General features: G+C 39.1%; 1 protein-coding gene across 7 annotated transcripts in view; it reads right to left on the reverse strand.

The window, feature by feature from the left end:
• ARHGEF6 (Rac/Cdc42 guanine nucleotide exchange factor 6) overlaps window positions 1-15,482 on the reverse strand; it is a 116,203-nt gene that overhangs the window by 36,549 nt on the left and 64,172 nt on the right. For all 7 annotated transcript variants that reach the window (XM_034949540.3, XM_034949542.3, XM_034949541.3 and 4 more), the window contains 3 exons: window positions 11,409-11,503; window positions 6,495-6,590; window positions 4,731-4,853 (listed from right to left, as the gene is read on the reverse strand). In XM_034949540.3, the coding sequence (XP_034805431.1) occupies window positions 4,731-4,853; window positions 6,495-6,590; window positions 11,409-11,503 (314 nt within the window). The remainder of the gene's footprint in view (window positions 1-4,730; window positions 4,854-6,494; window positions 6,591-11,408; window positions 11,504-15,482) is intronic.

Here is a 15,482-nt window from a genome sequence, read left to right on the forward strand (position 1 = left end):
AGTGTTGTTAGATTTAACTGTAAATACATAACATAAACTCTAGGGATACTGGTAAAATTTTTTAAAGGGAGTATTATATGCTAAGAGAAAAGTGAAAATAAAATAAAATGTTTACTAAAAACAGAAAAGGCAGAAAAAGAGAGGTAAAAAAGAAACAAAGAACAATTGCAATGAATAGAAAACATGGCAGATACTAATCCAAATATATAAATAATCACTTAACATGTGAATTTTCTAAATACGCCAATTAAAAGAATGAGACTGTCAGAGTGGATTAAGAAACAAGACTCAACTATATTTTGTCTACAACATATATTTTAATCTATGACAATTAAAAGTAAAGAGATGAAGAAGGATATATCCTATTAACAATAATTGAAAGAAAGCTGGACTAGCTGTATTAATTTCAGACAAAGCAGACTTCCGATCAGGGAAAATTATCAGAGATAAAGAGGGAAAAATATACAATGATAAAAGGGCAAATTCTCCCACAAAACATAATAATCCTTAATGTGAATGCACCTAACAACAGAGTATCAAAATACATGAAACAAAAATTGATAGAACTGAAAAGAGAGATAAATCTACTATTGTGGTTAGACTTTAACATCTCTCTATCAGGAACTGACAGATCCAGCAGCAGAAAATTAGTAAGCAGGCAGTTGAACTGAATAGAACCATCAGTCAAGTGGTTCTAATTAACATTTGTAGAATATTTCATTCAACAACAGTCACACTTTCTTCTCACACTCACATGGAGCATTCACCAAGACAGACCACGTTATGGGCCATAAAACACAACTTCAATTTATAAGAATAGAAATCAACAAATGGTGCTGGGACAACTAGATATCCACATGCAAAAGAATAAAATGGAACCATATGCACAAATTAACTCAAAATTAATTAAAGACCTAAATATAAAAGCTAAGATTATAAAACTCTAAGAAAATAAATAGGCATGAATCTACCTGACCTGGATTAGGCAATAATTTCTTAGATATAACACCAAAAGTGCAAGCAACAATAACAAAACAACATATTGGACATCATCAAAATTAAAATGTAAAATCAAAATTTTTGTGCTTCAGAGGACACCATCAAGAAACTGAAAACACAACCCAAAAAATGAAAGCACATTTTTTCAAATCATATATAGGCACACCTCATTTTATTGCAGTGTACTTTATTGAACTTCACAGATAATTGCATTTTTTACAAATTGAAGTTTTGTGGCAACCGTGTGTTGAGCAAGTCTATCGGTGCCATTTTTCCAAAAGTGCGTATTCACTTTGTGTCTATGTGTCATATTTTGGTAATTCTTACAATACTCCAAACTTTTTTTATTTTTTTTCCTGAGACGGAGTTTCACTCTTGTTGCCCAGGCAGGGGTGCAATGGCGCAATCTCGGCTCACGGCAACCTCCGCCTCCCAGGTTCAAGTGATTCTCCTACTTCAGCCTCCCAAGTAGCTGGGATTACAGCCATGTGCCAGCATGCCCGGCTAATTTTGTATTTTTAGTAGAGACGGGGTTTCTCCATGTTGGTCAGGCTGGTCTCAAACTCCTGACCTCAGGTGATTCGCCCGCCTTGGCCTCCCAAAGTGCTGGGATTACAGGCATGAGCCACCACGCCCAGCCAATAAAGTATTCTTTAATTAAGGAATGTACCTTGCTTTTTTAGACATAATGCTATTGCACACTTAATAGACTATGCAGTAGAGTGTAAATATAACTTTTGTATTCACTTGGAAACCAAAAAGTTCATGTGACTCACTTCATTGCAATATTCACTTCACTGTAGTGGTTTGGATCCACAGTATCTCCAAGGTAGACATGTATCTGGTAAGAATCTAATATCCAGAATATATAAAGAACTGCTGCAACTCAACAATGAAAAGACAGCTAACTGAATTTTTTAAATGAGCAAAAGATTTAAATAGACATATTCCCAAAGAAGACATTAAAATAGCCAATAAGCAAGATGAAAAGATGCGCAACATCACTAGCCATTAATAATGAGTGACTGTTACTGGGGACAGGTTTTTAGAGGGGAGTAATAAAAATGTTCTGGAGCTAGACAGTGGTGATGGCTACACAACCTTGTGAATATATTAAAAACCACTGAATTGCATAGTTTAACATCGTGAATTTTATGTTATATAAATTATATCTCAATAAAAATACACATAACCCAATTTAAAAACAGGCTAAGGATCTGAATAGACATTTTTTTGAATGAAGGTATACGAACTTCCAGTAGGTACATGAAAGATGCTGTATTAGTCCGTTTTCACACTGCTATAAAGATACTATCTGAGACTGGGTAATTTATAAACAAAGGAGGTTTAATTGACTCACCATTCCACATGGCTGGGGAGGCCTCAGGAAACTTACAATCATGGTGGAAGGAGAAGAAAAGGCAAGTACTTCCTTCACAAGGTGGCAGGAAAGAGAGCAAGAGCGACGGGGGAAGAGCCCCTTATAAAACCTTCAGATCTCGTGAGAACTCACTCACTATCATAAGAACAGCTTGGGGAAAACCATCCCCATGATCCAGTCACCTCCCACCTGGTCCCTCCCTCGACATGTAGGGTTGACAATTCAAGATGAGATTTGGGTGGGGACATAGAACCAAACCATATCAGATGCTCAATATCATTATTCCTGAGGAAAATGCATATCAATCTCACCATGAGAAACCACTTCATATCCACTAATATGTCTATAATCAAAAAGACTGACAATAACAAATGTTTGGTGAGGGTGTGGAGAAAATGAAACCCTCATACACAGATAGTGAGAAAATAAATTGGTGCAGTGACTTTGTTTTGTTGTTGTTGCTGTTGTTGTTTTGTTTTTGTTTTGTTTTTTGTCTGAGGTGGAGTCTTGCTCTGTCAAGTGAAGCCAAGGTGGGCGGATCATTTGAGGTCAGGAGTTCGAGATCAGCCTGGCCAACATGGTGAAACCCCATCTCTACAAAAATTAGCTGGTCGTGGTGGTGCGTGCCTGTAATCCCAGGTACTCTGGAGGCTGAGGCAGGAGAATCGCTTGAATCTGGGAGGCAGAGGTTGCAGTTGTGCTCCAGCCTCTGTGACAGAGCAAGACTCTGTCAAAAAAAAAAAGGAAGGGAAGAGGAGGGGAGGGGGAGGAGAAAAGAAAAGGGTAACTTTCTATTGCTTAAGCCAGGTGGTAGATACACAGGTGCTCATTTTATTGTGATCCTTTAAATTTGCATTTACATTATTCTTTCTGTGGATAAAATATATGTCTTAATAAAAATGTTTTTTAGAAGTCTGACAGACCTGGATTCTGGCTCAACCACTTAAGATCTATGAGTTCTTGGGCACATTACTTAACCTAAGCCTTCCAATGTCTTATCTGTAAAGCAGAGATGGTAATAATAATAACTCCCTCATAGGCTTTTACATCATGTGCCTGGCACATCGTCAGTGCTATTACTAGCTAATGTTAGCTATAAGCAGTTGAGCCACTTGCCTAAAAATTCCAGGTTCATGACCTCTCTTTCTTTAAACTCCAATTTCCATATTTGCTATTCCATAAGAGTTCAAAATTTATCAGAGGAATAAAATTGACCTTCAAGCAGGACTTACTGCGTTCAACCTTTAAAATGTCCTTACATAACATCTTTGTAAAGCCAATAAATATTGCACCTTAATAAACCAGGACAAGAACCAAAATTTCTGTCATTTCTGGAGGCTCGTGTCAACTAATGTTCTAGCCTAGCTCTGGGAGCTCAAATCTAGGTCAGATTAAGAGAATATTATTTTCAGTCTTGAACAGCTTCCAGAATCCATGTCCATTCTGCATCTTAGTCTCCAAGTTAAGTCAAGAGTCTCTATATGTTGGACTTGCTTTTGTCCCACCTGGATTTCCAGCATATGACTTCAAAGGTAAAATTCTGTCACTAAGCCTGTCCTACAGTTTTCTGGCCCAGATGAATGTGTCAGTGAATGTGTCAGGGGTGGGTAGTCAGAAGCTAAGGATGGCAGGAGAGGTGTAACACTTATCTAGGTCCCTTGCAAGGACTCGTATTCTTAAAGGAGACACTATTCTATTGTTCATCATGAATCGGAAGCAACTTATATTCATGTATAATTATTATCAGAGCCCTTTGCTTAAAGTATCTGTCACACAGCTCACACCTGCTTTGTAGCTACATCATTGCCTAAAACTTTCTCTACGCAGACTAGGGAAGGCAAAAAGAGATGAAGCTACAGAGTTTAGCTATGTGTCAGCAACTCAGAAAAAACATTCATTGGGGTAGGGGAAAGCTAAATGATAGGCTCGAAATAGAATTTTGCTTCAGGAAAGCCCTCCCTGACCCTTTCTTCACATCCCACTAAGTTGATATCATGTTAATGTTATCTCACAGAACCCTTTTAATTTACTGTTTCATAATATGACATGTTTACAACATTTAATTTAATATCTGCATTTCCCTCAAGATTCTGTGCTCAATGAGGGGAAGGACCTCCTCCTCCTTGTTCATTCCTGTATCCCCATCAGCTGGTACAGGGCCTTGCACATAGTAGGTGCTCAAGAATTTATTCATTGGATTAATGGACAATCAATCCATGTAACAATGAATCAATTCCTGGCATCATGAACAGGGATAATCAAGAGTCCAACTGAAGACCTTGGATTTCCAAATGACGTGGTCCTAAGAAAGGATCTCATTGCAAAAGTTGGGGAAATGTTAACTATTTACCTGTGCTGAGTGAGCACATTTACAGCTGAAGGATGGTTTGCACAGTAAGCCAGATACATAGATTTAAAATGAGGCATGAGACTCAGTAGACAACCTCCTACTTTGTGCTGGTTTTCTGGAAACCTGTAAACAAAATGGACAAAACACAGAATGTAAAATAGGAAACAGGAGGCAAAGGAAGATTATTCCAATTAAATCTGGCAGCATGAAAGCCTTCTGAATATTTTGCCAAGGTTAAAAGAGAAACTATATTATAACCATTTTACCCATGAAACTCAAATTCTTGCCCACTGCTTTAAACTCTAGCCACCAAACATAGTTGTAATACATAGGGTCAGATACTTACTTGGAATTAGTAGGTATGGTTGCTTGTTTGTTTTTAAGATGATTATTTTCAAATTTAGCTGGGTACACTAAAAATATTCTTGGTTAATTTATCTAAAGTTTGAGTACAGACAAAACTAATCAAATCCAAAAATGACATACCACAAAAGAATATTATGTAATCTTGGAGGCCTGGTGTTTCCTAGGCAGGGTGGCCTCAAAAGTTTTTAAATTAATGTTTTAAATTATAAGCCACCTGTCTTCATTTGTAGAAAAATCAGAAAAGTGTAATAAGAAAAATGAATTTCTCAGACTCCCACCATTTGGAGATACTGACTCTAAAAATGTTGACATGTTTCTTGGGCTTTTTTCTACATGTTTCTCTATAAAATGGAAAACATAAGGATTATGAATCTAGTTTGTAATCTGCCCTTCTCGCTTAGTGAACATCTTTGCATATCAATAATCTAGATCCCTCTTGGCCCCTCAAGTCCCTTTAGTGTGGGCCCTCTCCATTGTTCTTCCTGGACAACCACCTGTGTCCCATTAAGCTTAAATAACAGGTAATCACCTCAATTTCCCTAGAGAGATGAAAGCTGCCAACTTCTTTAAGATACGCTGCTTGAAAAATTAGTCTTTCTATAGAAACATATTGCCTGATGATCATTATAGTTCACTGTAGTATGAAGTTAAACATCTGGACAATCTAGCTAGCCATCAAAAATGTGTTGGTTCACATAAAGATATACTTTTCCTTCCCCCACTTTCTGTGTGTTTCAACTCTTAATATAATAGACATAGTATCAGGAGCAATTCAAAGACACCAAATCTGTGAAACTGAATGAATCATTTGAATGACTTTTCCAAGTAATTTGCAATGTACAAAAGAAAATATGTAATCAGTGCCAGAGGTGTCATTCATGGTCAATTAAGACCTTATGTGTCTCCAGGGAGGGGACCATCACACACTGGAGCCTGTCGGGGAGTGGGGGGAAAGGGGAGGGAGAGCGTTAGGACAAATACCTAATGCATGCGGGGCTTAAATCCTGGATGACGGGTTGATAGGTGCAGCAAACCACCATGGCGCATGTATACCTATGTAACAAACCTGCACGTTCAGCACATGTATCCCAGAACTTTAAGGAACATTAAAAAAAAAAAGACCTTACATGTCTCTTATACTGACCAGAAACAGCAAACTGATGTATTTTTTAAATAAAGTCAAAAGTAATTTACGAGATATAGAATTCTAATATACAACTAGTGGTTTGACACTGTGAACACTGCCACCTAGTACACTGTCTATGTATTGCTACTTTGTTCAGAGCTGTAACAAATACTTAACTATGAAGTGTCCTTATCAAAGGCAACAGGTAAAAGGAAAACAAAACACAAACAGCAATGTTGCTGGCTATCCTATCAGAAATATGCCACACTTACTTTGAACACTCTTCCAAGGCTTGGCAGAGTGTCTGTTGAAATGTGCATACTTCCTCGAAGTTTCCCAGTAAAGATGTAACCTCCACAGTACTCAGACTGAAAAAAAAATACAGTACATGTAGTTATCTATTGTAGTCTAGTTGGCTAATAGTTTGCTAATATATGGTAAATAAAAGGGAGGTAATACCTATATTTTAACTTTTGCTTTTTAATGTATAACAACTCTATTGTCTTAGGCAGCTTCTTAAGCTTCTCCCCTTGATTTTCTTTTATATAATAAGAATAATGATCCTAAAGAAATGGAGTGGGCCGGGCGCGGTGGCTCACGCCTGTAATCCCAGCACTTTGGGAGGCCGAGGCGGGCGGATCACGAGGTCAGGAGATCGAGACCATCCCGGCTAAAACGGTGAAACCCCGTCTCTACTAAAAATACAAAAAATTAGCCGGGCGTAGTGGCGGGCGCCTGTAGTCCCAGCTACTCGGGAGGCTGAGGCAGGAGAATGGCGTGAACCCGGGAGGCGGAGCTTGCAGTGAGCCGAGATCCCGCCACTGCACTCCAGCCTGGGCGACAGAGCGAGACTCCGTCTCAAAAAAAAAAAAAAAAGAAAAAAAAAGAAATGGAGTGGTCGTAAGGGACAATTAGGTATTTTATAAAGCAACAGGTAAATTAAAACAAGTGCTTAATACTGAAGTATACAAATAGATAAAAATACATCATAGCTGTGAATAAGTGTAAAAAACTCTTGAGTACCTTCCTCTGGATGAACTGGAAAAGTAATTGAAAGATATTATATATGCTCATATAATACACAAGAAAAAATAGCAAAATCAACTTTCTCCTAAACTAAAATGCTCATACATCAATTAAAGGAAATCTTTATGAGATGAAGTAGGAGGAAAAAAATAGTATTGATTTGTTTGTTTGTTTTTGGAGTAGAGTGAAGTCAAATAAAGGCAAACTGAACCACTTTATCCAGGGCCTCTGTATGAAGAATGTTCTTATCCATTCCTCCCCTACCAAATAGTAAGTGATAATAATAACAAGAGCCAACACTCATAGAGCACTGAACACTTACACAAGCATTTTACAATTAAAACCTTATTTTAACCTTACAATAACTCTTTAAGGTAGGTATTATGCCAGTGCTGTTTCCATTTTACAGGTGGGGAAACCCAGGCATAGAGAGGTTAAGCAAATCATCCAAAGCTACAAAGCCAGGAAATGCCAAAGACAGAAATTGAACCAAAACATTCTAGCTGCAGAGTCCATGCTCTTAACCACTTTTTGGGAGAAAACGTTTCTGAAGATTTGTTTAAAAAGCCAAGGTTGGGCTGGGCGTGGTGGTTCATGCCTGTAATCCCAGCACTTTGGGAGGCCGAGGCGGGTGGATCACTTGAACCCAGGAGTTCAAAACCAGCCTGGCCGACATGGTGAAACCCCGTCTGTACTAAAAATACAAAGAATTAGCCGAGTGTGGTGGCAGTCGCCTGTAATTCCAGCTACTCGGGAGGCTGAGGCAGAAGAATTGCTTGAACCTGGGAGGCGGAAGTTGCAGTGAGCTGAGATCGTGCCACTGCACTCCAGGCTGGGTGATGGAGTAAGACTCTGTCAAAAAAAAAAAAAGCCCATGTCTGCCACATGTTCTTCTCCTTAAGTGTATAGTAACACTAGGCCGGGTGTGGTGGCTCACGCCTGAAATCCCAGCACTTTGGGAGGCTAAGGCAGGCAGATCACTTGAAGTCAGCAGTTCAAGACCAGCCTGGCCAACATGGCGAAATCCCATCGCTACTAAAAATACAAAATTGCCATGCGTGGTGGCACATGCCTGTAGTCTCAGCTACTCAGGAGGCTGAGGCAGGAGAATCGCTTGAACCTGGGAAGCAGAGGTTGCAGTGAGCCGAGATCTCACCACTGCACTCCAGCCTGGGGGTGGAGTGTATTGTATATGCTATATAATATATATATTATATATTATACATATATATATATAGAATACCAGGGGAGTATTCCCAAGAGAATATTTTTTTGCTGACTAAGAAAGAAAGGGAAGAAGACCAAAACAAACATTACCAGTAACTCTGAGAGAATAAAAAACTGCCAGTTCCTCTGCTGTAATGCCATCCTGAATCACAAGCTGGAAAACCCCTATTCTAAAGTGAAACCTTTAGCCAACCAACTTCCCTGGTTGTTGCTCTCTCAGAGCAGTGAGAACTTAAGTTGGGGCCTTACCTGAACTTGACTGGGGGCTTATCTGGCCCCTTCACGATCAGATAATAGTCAGTCTGGTTTGCTCAAATCACTTTGGGGCCGACAAGATAGTGAGAAGTAATGGAAACTTACTATCACTGCATTCTGAATTCATTTAGGAACAGTACAGGTCTGACTCAGGTCTCTCACCTCCTCGGCCCTGACTCTTTTCCAAGGAACTCAAACAAACCAGTAAGAAAAAAAAACAAATAATCCCGTCAAAAAGTAGGCAAATGACATGAACACACACTTCTTAAAAGAAGACTTACAAATGGCCAACCAACATATGAAGAAATGCTCAGTATCACTAATCATCAGAGAAATGCAAATTAAAACCATGAGATACCACCTCCGCCCAGCCAGAATGGCCATTATTAAAAAGTAAAAAATAATAGATGTTGGTGTGGATGTGGTGAAAAGGGAACACTTACACACTGCTGGTGGGAATGTTAGTACATTAGTACTAAGATTAGTACAGCCTCTTTGGAAAGCACTACAGAGTTTTCTCAAAGCTAAAAGTAGATCTACCATTCCATCCAGCAATCTCACTACTGAGTATTTAGCCAAAGGAAAAGAACTCATTAAATCCTCTTATTGTTTCTTGATCGCTAATCAGTCCCTCTCCTTCATTTAAAATCTTACCGTCTCCCCTCCCAGAGTTACCACTTCAGTTTCCATCTCCTCTGCCTGTCACTTCCAGAAAACAGAAAGCATGTTTCACTTGGCAGCAGGGGGCACAGTGGCTCCAGCCTGGCCATGTACTGGCTGTGGGATGGGCAAGGCAGTAAACCTGTCTGGACTTCAGCTTCTTCTCTATTTAATAGAGATAGTCATTTCTCCCAGGATACTAGACCCAATGATTTACTGATTTACTTCAGCTCTAAGAACTATGATTCACAGAACACTTCATATTTCACATGATAATAACAAAAAATACTTGTTTTTTGTTTTGTTTTGTTTTGTTTTGTTTTTTTGAGATGGAGTCTCACTCTGTCCCCCAGGCTGGAGTACAGTGGCATGAACTTGGCGCACTGCAACCTCCGCCTACCGAGTTCAAGCGATTCTCCTGCCTCAGCCTCCTAAGTAGCTGGGACTACAGGTGCGCACCACCAAGCCGAGCTAATTTGTATTTTTAGTAGAGATGGGGTTTCGCCATGTTGCCCAGATTGGTCTTGAACTCCTGGCCTCAAGTGATCCACCCGCCTCGGCCTCCCACAGTGCTGGGATTACGGGCGTCAGCCAACGTGCCCAGCCAGCCACTGCACCTGGCCCAAAAAGCACTTTGTTGTTGATCATGTTTAAACTCTTACAACACAGGAATAGAAAATTTTTTTATACTGAAGTAGATTTCCATAGTGCCAGGAGAATAAACAAGTGGGAAATTTAGCAAGAACAAAGGCATTATAACTAAACAAGTATAATTTGGAAAAGGGGAGAATTTTTCTCACAATATTTTTTCTTTTCTTTTTCTTTTGTTTGCTTGGTTTTGTTGTTGTTGTTGTTGTTTGTTTGTTTGTTTTCACATGGAGTCTTGCTCTGTCTCCCAAGCTGGAATGCAGTGATGTGATTTTGGCTCACTGCAGCCTCCGCCTCCCAGGCTCAAGCGATTCTCCTGCCTCAGCCTCCCAAGTAGTTGGGATTACAGGCTTGCACTACCACGCCCGGCTAATTTGCTTTTGTATTTTTAGTAGAAACAAGGTTTCACCATGTTGGCCAGGCTGGTCTTGGACTCCTGACCTCAAGCGATCTGCACGCCTCAGCCTCCCAAAGTGCTGGGATTACAGGCTTTTCAGCCATCACACCCGGCCAAATTTCTCAAATATATTAACTTATTTAAGTTTGAAGCTGATAGTTTAGACAACTGTTTAGCAATAGTAAACTCTTTCCAAGGTAAAAAGAGAGGGGTTTTTTCTGCATTATATGGGCTGACTGGTAAATTTTCTATATGATCATGATCTCTAGTGAAATTTAATTAATTAAAATAAAAACAAATAAATGCAGTTCACCACTATTTGTTAAATATGCTGTGCCTACAAGGATAAAAAAAAATGGTCACTACTTTTCTTTCATGAAAACTAAAGCTTTCAATTCTTTCAATTCAGGCTTTACACAATCACTTCAGATTTCTAAGACCAGAGTAAGGTTTGAACATTTTGTCTTTAAAAACACTTTAGCATCTCTTTATCATTCACATTTGCCTGGGTGAAATAATGGCTTGAATAGCTCTTACAAGCATTCACAAAATGCCATACTCTTTCCATTCTCAGAGCATGGGAAAGAAGTTCTGCCCTGGCAAACAAAGGTCAGAGTGAGCATGAGAATTTCCAGTCTATGTGCTTTCTGAATAAAAGCACCAGGGACTTCTTTTCCTGTAAGGTAAAACCAAGCACATCACTTTTTTTTTTTAATGTACAAGATAAAAATTGTGACAGGAAGAAACACAGATCTGCTCATTCCTTTCACAGCCAGAAGAGAAAGAAAGCCAAGCTCTCCAAAAGCAACATCTTGCATAATTTCTGTTGCCCTGACCATGTTCTTGGCAACCTGTGATCTGTGGAAATTCTTCTAAAGGGCAAAATCAATTATTCAGTGACATAAGAATAATGATTCCATATGTTGACATTATGTTGCTTTACTTAGTGAGGGATTTACAATAAACATCTTACTTGTTATTGGACTGCAGGGGTCTTAAGTAAGTAACAAGAAGAGACTGAAGTTCTTTAGCATATTCTTTTTCAGTGTCCAGGATGTTCTGTAACACCTATGGAAAAAAAAGTCAATGTATTATAATCATCACGATAGTCTAAGGCAAAATGTAGCTTTGATCTTTTAACCAAATTACTAGGAAGAAAAAAGGTCCTATTTACTCAGGCTACCATTGCAAGCAAGGAACACAAAATCTGAATGCATTTTCTTTCAATCTAGCAAACTACTTTAATTATTGCATGACAACTGGTTATATTGCACAATTCATATGAATACAATTTTTCAGTTACCCATAACTGAAGGGGCCTTGCGATTTACACAGTGCTGCTTGGTTATTTATTTCTTGTAGAGACAGGATCTCTCTATGTTGCCCAGGGTGGTCTCAAACTCCTGGTCTGGAGCAATCCTCCTGCTTCAGCCTTCCAAAGTGCTGGGATTACAGGTGTGAGACCACATCAAACCCCACAGTACTGTTTAAAATGTTTTCATGTGCTGTAAATGATTTTATCCTTAGGAAGTTCTCAGTTAGTTAACAAAGAATCATTATTCCTCTTTTATGGAGGAGAAAATTGAGGCCAGCTACCTTAGACATAGAGACTTAATGTCAGTATAATTTAAGGATCACTGTGATAACAAACATCACAAGAGATTTTTGTTTAAGTTATGTTTGTGATAAGACCTTTGGGGAACAAAATCTGAGGATACAGTGAATTTTTAAGCAGAGTTAAAACTAGTCTTTTCTTAAAGGCAAAAGGTGCTACCATGAACAATTCAAAGAACAAAGTAGGCTGAAGTGTGAGGAATTTAACAAGAGAAATAAAAATTATCATTATTATTATTAATGTAATTAGAATCCTATAGGCAAAACAACCAATATGGGGGATCACAATTTCTCTTCCCCTACCAGTTCTAGGGTCATGTCACAACCCATTTCCAAGCCTCTTCTAGTGACAGGTAAAACCTTCATTTAATACCTAATGTAAATGACGGGTTGATGGGTGCAGTGGGCCAGCATGGCACATGTATACCTATGGAACGAGCCTGCACATTGTGCACATGTACCCTAGAACTTAAAGTATAATAATAATTTTTAAAACCTTCATTTAAGCTCTTAGGGACAACCCAGTTAACATTCTGGTATATTTTCTTTCATATATTCTAATTCATTCAACAAAATCGACTGAGTGCCTATTCTGCCAACTGCCGTGCTGCCCACAGGGAGTTTATACTGTATTTGCAGAGACATTAAACAGAGAGTTACAAGACAGAGTGAAGTGTCCTTAACTAGGAGAAGTGTATTAGCCTACCAATATGCCAGCCATATACTCACAAGACAATGCATGATGATCTGCTTTTGAAAGGTGGAATGGTCAAAACAAGTGGAGATCCCGGTAACCATGGGTTCTCTGGGAAACAACTGGAGTGCAGGGTGGTAGTCCTGACTCTGCTGCTGACTGAGAGGTTGCTTCAGTTTAAAACTTTGCTTACATCATCTCAGATTATGATATTGCACCTGTTTTGGGGACCATTATGAAGATGTAGTGACACACTGTACAGATAGGTGCTGGGTAAGTGGGAAACAGACCTACCAATTTAAAGGGTTAAAAAAGGGTTTCTCAATAGCAACATTATTAACCTTTCAAACCAGATAAGTCTTTGTTGTGATAGAATGCCCATATCATTGCCATGACATTGCCAAATGTCACCTGAAAGGCAATATTGCCCCCAGTTGAGAATCACTGGCTTAGAAGAACACAGGATGGCTTCAAAAGCTCGGGCTTAAATTGTAACCCCTATACCCAGCCACTCATGTCTACTTTCAGTTCCTCTATTCCTCAGAAACTACCCTGTAAAAGTGTAAATGCAGGGTTCTGGAGGTATTGATGTTCTCGGAAATTAACCCAGTAATGGAATAGAAATATTCCCCTCTATAGAAAGTCCAAGCATGAGAATGGAAATTAGAAACTACTTTGAGATGAATGAAAATGAAAACACAACATACAAAAACTCATGGGGTGCAGTTAAACAGTGCTTAAAGAAAACTATATACTTATAAATGCCTATTTTAAAAAAGAAAAAAAAGACTTTCATTTTTCAGTCTGACATGTAAGGAGCTTAGAAGTCATTACTCCATCCTAACAGGAAGGAAATAGCTAGACAAACTGAAATAAACCATCGTTTTCTCTTAAATCTGTCAGAAAAGTGAGGTCACAGGGAAAACTGCTACTCCAAAAATTGGAGAAACAGGCAGATAAAGAGAATCACAAATTACCAGAGCAGAAGTCCACAAGCAGAAGCCTCCACAGGAACCAGCACTAGGGTAGAAAAACCTACACTGTAATTGACAAACTTCTGGGGGCTCTGTACAGACAAGTCTGAGAGTTAGGAACTCCAGGGGCCCAATATTAGGACAGCACACTCACACTTTTGTGAGTTTAAGCTCCAGTTTCTCTCAGTGAAGATTAGAGGAAAATACCCTCATGCTTCAGGCAGAGGGAGGGAAAAAGTTGCCTTTTTGAATATGCCAGAGCACTCTATTCTTCTTAACAAGGTCTGCCCTCAGGAGAAACTATTTTACCAGAGCATAACCTATTTTTTGTTTGTTTGTTTGTTTCTGTTTTTGTTTTTTGAGACGCAGTTTCGCTTTTGTTGCCCGAGCTGGAGTGCAATGGCACAATCTCGGCTCACTACAACCTCCGCCTCCTGGGTTCAAGCCATTCTCCTGCCTCAGCCTCCCTAGTAGCTGGGATTACAGGCATGCGCCATCACGCCCAGCTAATTTTGTATTTTTAGTAGAGATGGGGGCTTCACCATGTTGGTCAAGCTGGTTTCGAACTCCTGACCTCAGGTGATCCGCCTGCCTTGGCCTCCCAAAGTGCTGGGATTACAGGCGTGAGCCACTGCGCCCGGCCTGAGCATAACCTATTGAATTTTTATCAGATGCTAACTGTTATGGGGGAAGGTCAATAAGCAACTCCAGCCAGCTCTAGCCTTCCACATGGGGGAAGGAAGATAACCCAACTCCAGCCCTTTCTAGCCATCCTGTCCCACCTAAGCGGGAGAACTAGGAAGCACTGGTGAAGTTCACAGTCCAGGGACACAAGCTCATTAAAAACTGAGACCTAATCTGGAAACATAGAATGTTTCCCCTCCTTCTACACCTTACCACCACATTACTAAAGGATTATTTACCACAGTTCCTTTACCCAGTACATCATGTCAGGCTTCCAACAACAATTTACAAGGCATATTAAAAGGCAAAAAATACAGTATGAAGAGACAAAGCAAGCATCAGAACTTAAGTCAGATAACACAGGAATGTTAGAATTATCAGACCAGTGTTTTTAAGTAACTGTGATTAATATACTAAGGACTCTAACAGAAAAAGTAGACAACGTGCAAGAATAGATGGATATTATAAGCAGAGAAACAGGCATTCTAAGAAAGAATCAAAAAGCAATGCTAGAGATTAAAAACACTGTAACAGAAATGAAGAATGCCTGCACATGATGGACTCAATAGTGATCTGGGCATGGCTGAGGAAAGAATCTTTGAGCTTGAGAATATGTCAATAGAAACTGCTACAACCAAAAAGCAAAGAGAAAAAAGACTGGGGGTAAAAATAGAAGAGAATATGAAAGAACTGTGGGACAACTACAAAAGGTGCAACATTCATGTAATGTGGAAATATCAGGAGAGGAAAGAGAAAATAATAGAAGAAATATTTGAAACAATAGTGGTTGAGAATTTACTCAAAATTAGTCAGACACCAAATCACAGATCCAGGAAGCTCAGAGACCAAGTAGGATAAATGCAAAAGAAAATTATAATCATGTGATATTCAAACTCCAGAAAATCAAAAATAAAGAAAAAATTATTGAAGGAAGCCATGGGAAACAAACAGTTTATCTATACAGAAGTTCAAATAAAAGTTACATCTGACCTCTCCTCAGAAACAATGCAAGCAAGAGGAGAGTTGAGTGAAACATTTAAAGTGTTGAGAGAAAAACTCACTAACCTTGAGTTCTGTATCT

The sequence above is a fragment of the Pan paniscus genome, chromosome X (genome assembly GCF_029289425.2).
Source record: "Pan paniscus chromosome X, NHGRI_mPanPan1-v2.0_pri, whole genome shotgun sequence".
Taxonomy (NCBI): Eukaryota; Metazoa; Chordata; class Mammalia; order Primates; family Hominidae; genus Pan; species Pan paniscus.